The sequence below is a fragment of the Aotus nancymaae genome, unplaced genomic scaffold (genome assembly GCF_030222135.1).
Source record: "Aotus nancymaae isolate 86718 unplaced genomic scaffold, 86718_ANA_hifiasm-v0.15.2.pri h1tg000058l, whole genome shotgun sequence".
In the NCBI taxonomy this organism is placed as follows: Eukaryota; Metazoa; Chordata; class Mammalia; order Primates; family Aotidae; genus Aotus; species Aotus nancymaae.
In genome coordinates this window covers 4652223-4657494 of record NW_026988472.1, presented here as the reverse complement: position 1 = coordinate 4657494, position 5272 = coordinate 4652223, and the positions used below count along the sequence as shown (strand labels likewise).

Sequence of the window (5272 nt, the reverse complement as noted above, 5' to 3'; positions counted from 1 at the left end):
AATTTTTCTGAAACACATTCTTCCCTTAGAGTAACCTGGGGCTCATATTCTCCAAAGCCACTGGAAGTGAAAGAAAGGTTGGGCGGGGGAAAAAGAAAAGTGCTTTGTAAGTTAGTTTTCGCTGTCAGGGGAGCTTGCGGTTTAGGTTCTCCACAGAGGTAGGAAAACTTCAGTCACGTGGTGAATGCCCCACTCCGTGCGCATGCTGCACAGACCTGTTTCCGCGCATGTCTGTCTGTTGCCGCGCATGTGTGTTGCCGCGCGTGTCTCTGTTGCTGCGCATGTCTGTTTGCCGCGCATGTCTGTTGTCGCGCATGCGCCTTGCAGCCCACCTTCTGTTCGCGTAGAGCTCTGCGAGGAAGGGTCTTGTCTTCATTCTTGCCGCCATCTTCATTCTTTCTCACTGACTGAGACTCAGCCGGTAGGTCCGCAGATGGGTCTTTCGGGGAATTTCGTTGTGAGTGTATGTGAAGAGGAGCCAGCGGGCTTCAGGCAGGTCCTGCCGCACAGTCCGTGGCTTTTGAGGGAAAAGGGCCTCACCGTTGTTGTCCGGCTCCTCCCAGGTCTTGAGGCCGCCATGGGCCTTGTTGTGGCTGGGCTGGGACACGGGCGGAAGGTGAGCCACGGAGGGGAGAGATCACAGGAAGATGGGGCGAGTGTTGGGAGTGCTGTTAGAGGTGTCTGAGTCCAGAAAACTCCTGGAACTCTCTGAGGGAGGACAGTTTCCAGACTCCTCGGTAGGGACGTCATGGGTGGTAAGGAAGGGGCTTGGTAACTGGGAATGCTGTGGGCTGGTGACTGTGGCCCCAAGGTCTGAGGAGTGCTTGGCCGAGGTGTCCGGTGAGGAGCATAACCTTCACTCTGTTTTACAACTTTGCACTTCTGCCATGGACGTCATGGGAGGGAATGGGCGAGACTGTGCATTCCAACAAAACTTGATTTTGGGAGTAGGTAGGTGCGGAGGGCGGGGGAGGGAATGGGCCTAGTAAATGAGAGTGGGACGAAAGCTGTGGTCACTTCAGTTTCAATTCTCAGCCCATATTTTCATAAACGTCTTCATGGTGGTGAGTCTAATTGTGAAACCAAAACTTAGGAAAGCCCTCTGTCTTTTACTATGGCATTAAGGTGATCTCTATACCCGTTAGACTATGATATAATGAAATCTGTACTTAGTTTGATTGGAAAGTATCATACTTATTGCCCTGTGACTCATTTAGAAAATATTAAATCAAAAATTTAAAAGTACAAATTACTGTTTTGCCATGGAATGTTCATATATATAGAGCTAAGTTCTTACACACATTTTCCATATAACGATATTCTATTTTCAGTGGGAAACATGAGTGAGCATGTAAGAACAAGATCCCAATCCTCAGAAAGAGAAAATGATGAAGAGTCTTCCCAGCCAGTTGAAGCTGTGACTGTGAGTCCTTCAACATTTGATGTTTTCTATTAACGATTTAGGTTTAAAAATATTTTTGAGCTAGTGTACATGAACTGATAAACGTCTTCCATGCTCATAAAAAATGATAATGGCATCTCATGAAGGAAACTTCGGTTGAGAACTATGATATTCTGGTGTTGTCTGTATTGATGTGGGTATGGATATTTTACTCTATATATAACTGTTGGAAAATGTCATTAGACTTATGATTAGGTGCGCCTATGCATTGTGTGTATTCATATTATTGACTTTTTATTTGCACGTACACTTATACCCTTAGGTCCAGCAGCCCACTGAGGAAAAACGTCAAGGAGAGGAACCACCAACTGAAACTCAGGGTATTGCACCTAGTGGGGAGATCGAAAATGAAGGAGCCCCTGCTGTTCAAGGTGAAGGGAGAGTGAAGAATAATGATTATGGGCAGTGGAGGTGTATTTATGCATTATATTTTATGACATATCCGTAACAGGAGGAAAGAAAACTTTAGGAAGGAATCTTAAACATTTCCTACTGCTGCTGTGGGGAGGAGTGGGACAAGGGCGCATAAAAAGCCACAAAACTTTTCTACCGTTTTGACGGAGGCTTTTTATTGATTGGGTATTTGCATAGTTGCCAGAAACCTTTGCGTGTTTTCCAGAGCTCCTGTGTGGTTTGTTCAGTCAGTTTCTGTTTTTTTTTTTTTTTTTTTTTTTTTTTTTTTAAATGTTTCTGTGGACGATTGGCAGCTTGCAGCTCCCTAGTCTGTCATTTGCTGACAGCTCATGTATTTTTTTAAGACACTTTTTTCACACATTTATTAATGCTTCCTCATGCCACATAATGTACTAAGTGCTGGAGATGTCAGTGCTAAATTTCTGCATAAAACTCGTAGTCTAGTAAGACTGACTCAAAGAAATCACTGATTTAATGTGCTGAGTATAACAAATGAGTACAAAATGGACAAGCAAGTTGTCTAGGGTCAACTTTGGGAAAGGCAAGGGCAATCTTTGAAAATCTCTGCTCTCCTGTTTTTCTGGCAACAGACTCCTGAAATAATTAGGTTACAGGTTTTTATTTCACAATGATGAGGGAATAAATAGTAGCATTTCCTCGCTCATAGTTTATGTTTTAATTTGTAAATTGGTGACCTTTTTATCTTTAAGAGCCTGATGTGGAAGCTATTCCACAGGAGCTAGCTCTGCTTAAGATAGAGGATGAGTCTGGAGATGGTCCAGATATCAGGATGGGGATTCTACCCACTTTTGATCTCACTACAGTGCTGGAAGCAGGTATGTTATTCAATAAGATGCAAATTATAGGGTTTCTATTTAATGTGACACAGAGATAAGATTACTAATATTTTAATATCATAACTTCACATATAAAGATTCTTCAAAGATATTTAAGACCCCAAATGCCTGCCTTACACACTATTGGAGATAGAGGGCCAGGTGTGGTGGCTCATGTTTTTAATCCCGGCGCTTTGGGAGGCCGAGGCAGAAGGATCACTTGAGGCCAGGAGTTCAAGAGCTAGAGAAAAATTGGGTCAAAGCTAATTATGATATGAAAGATAGGAAACATGGTAGGAGAGTAGATTTCGAGTGTCTTCACAGCTATTTGAAGTGATGCACATATTATTTAGCTTGACCGAGCCATCTCACAATGTATATATATTTTAATGCATCAAGTTGTACATGATAAATATATAAGATACGTGTCATTTTTAAAAGAAAGATATGAAAATGTTTCTGACTTTTGAATGTAAGTCGTTTAACCAACAGCCAATAATTTTCAGATTCTTCGTTTTGATTTTGATTTTCGGATTATTTATTTTGACCATGGCCTGTTTTTAACGAATATATAACATGTTTACAGTAAGCCATCAGTTTATATTATGTTCTTAACTGTGATGGTAATGGCTTAAAGCTAGCATGGATATTCAGTTTACTATATAAACTGAAATACTTTTAATCATGTCAAGAGGCAGGGAGTACTGGTGAAGAGAGTGACAAATGTTCACTCCACCTAAAGCAGCTATATAGTGGCTAAAGTAGTCCAAAGTACCATCTTTACACTTTTTCACAAGAGACGCAAAACAAATGTAATGCTGACTTCTCTGTTTACTTCACTTAGGCAGTTCTAAGCATATTCTATATGCAGAGTGTTACTTCATATCAACATATTTAAATGACACTTTAAAATACCTTTTTTTCTTAGGTTTTTGTTTGGTTGAAATTTTACTGAAAGTATATGTATTTTTTTGCTTTTCAGTTATAAAATAGGTTCACTTGACTTAATTCATTCTGAACTGGAACAGTCTCTCTGTTTCCTTACTGTACTAGAAAAAGTGGCATGAATTAAAAATTTGTTAATATGCCTGGAAGTCTACCTTTAGAGTTTATTCAAAGGCTAACTGGATGTAAGCTAAAGAGTCACCCTTAAGGTTCTGATTTTAACTAATCAACATTATAGTTGTATACCTCTAGTGTCATCTAAATGAAAATCTGCCGAGTAACATGCCCTGATTTTATATTTATATTATAGGTGAAGGGCAACCACAGGTTGAAATCAAAACAAATGAAGACTGAAACCAAGAATGTTGTTCTTACGCTGGAAATTTTACTGCTGACATTCTCTTAATAAAGTTTTACAGTCTTCTGCAAAGAGTGTTTGCATATTTTTGTTAAACTTATTTTTAGGTTTTTAATACTCTTGAGAATTGTGTCTATTTTGAAAGTTTAAATCCTGTGTTTGAGGTGGTATATAGAGGTAAAACGTTGGCACATTGATTTTCTATTATAGGTAGATAGTATGCTGGAAGCTTTCCTAGGGGGATGCCAGCAGCTGCATAGATAGAAAAGGCTACCTGGGGCCAGGCATGTCCACCGTGGGTGTTCCATCTCCCCTTTTTAGCGCATGCACAGTAAGAAAGAAATGAGGAACATGGAGTAGCTCAGGCTGAGGACCCGCCTGCATAATAAAAGATTAGGGTGGGGGCTGCCAGAGATTCACACCCTATGCAGATGGTACACCTGTTCCCAGCTGGTTGTCTGTACCCTGTGTAGATCGGATACTGGCTCCCCACTAGCTCTTGTGTAAAAATCCCTGCATTTTACTGCAGGATGGCATCCCTTTTTTCAGGACCCCTCTCTGTAGCAGAGAGCTCTTTTCTTTCTTTCTCCTATTAAATTTCTGCTCTAAGCCTCACTCTTGGTGGGCCCCTGTCCTTGATTTCCTTGGCTGTGAAACTAAGAACTCTTGTTGTTAACCCAGACCACGGGGCCACTTCAATACTAGCTCTGAGTCTGTCGTATATGGCTTTTCTTACATTGAAGTATGTTCTTTCTGTCCCAAGTGTCTTGAGGGTTTGTATCTTGATGACATGTTGAGTTTTATTAAATGCTTTTTCAGCATCAATTGAAAGGATTATATGGTTTTTATCCTTCATTCTGTTGATATGATTTATCGCATAAATTAATTTGCGTATGTTGAAACATCCTTGTATCCCAGGGATAAATCTCACCTGGTCATGATGAGTATTCTTTCTAATGTATTGTTGAATTTGATTTGCTGGTATTCTGTTGAGGATTTCTGCATCACTATTCATCAGCGATTCTGGCCCGTGGTTTTCTTTTTTTGGTGAGTCTTTGGTTCGGTATCAGGGTAATACTGGCCACATAGAATAAGTTTGAAAATATTTTGTCCTCCTCTAATTTTCAGAATAGTTTGAGTAGGATTAGCATTAGTTCTTTAAATGTTTGGTTGAATTCAGTAGTGAAGCCATAAGGTCCTGGGTTTCTCTTTACTGGAAGAACTTTTATTTTGGCTTGATCTCGTTTCTTGTTATTG

General features: G+C 40.3%; 1 protein-coding gene across 1 annotated transcript; it reads left to right on the top strand.

The window, feature by feature from the left end:
- The first annotated feature begins 1339 nt into the window (after positions 1–1339).
- On the top strand, positions 1340–4030 carry LOC135269934 (putative G antigen family E member 3). Its single transcript, XM_064364588.1, has 4 exons — positions 1340–1423; positions 1725–1833; positions 2587–2712; positions 3968–4030. Exons 1-4 carry the CDS (start codon positions 1340–1342, stop codon positions 4009–4011), a joined length of 363 nt encoding a protein of 120 aa, XP_064220658.1. The 3' UTR covers positions 4012–4030.
- The last annotated feature ends 1242 nt before the right edge of the window (positions 4031–5272 follow it).

Coding starts and splice junctions, on each gene's coding strand:
- LOC135269934 (XM_064364588.1), top strand. CDS start 1,340: ATGAGTGAGCATGTAAGAACAAGATCCCAATCCTCAGAAAGAGAAAAT. Junction 1,834..2,586: donor AGGAGCCCCTGCTGTTCAAG/GTGAAGGGAGAG, acceptor TTTATCTTTAAG/AGCCTGATGTGGAAGCTATT. Junction 2,713..3,967: donor CACTACAGTGCTGGAAGCAG/GTATGTTATTCA, acceptor TTTATATTATAG/GTGAAGGGCAACCACAGGTT.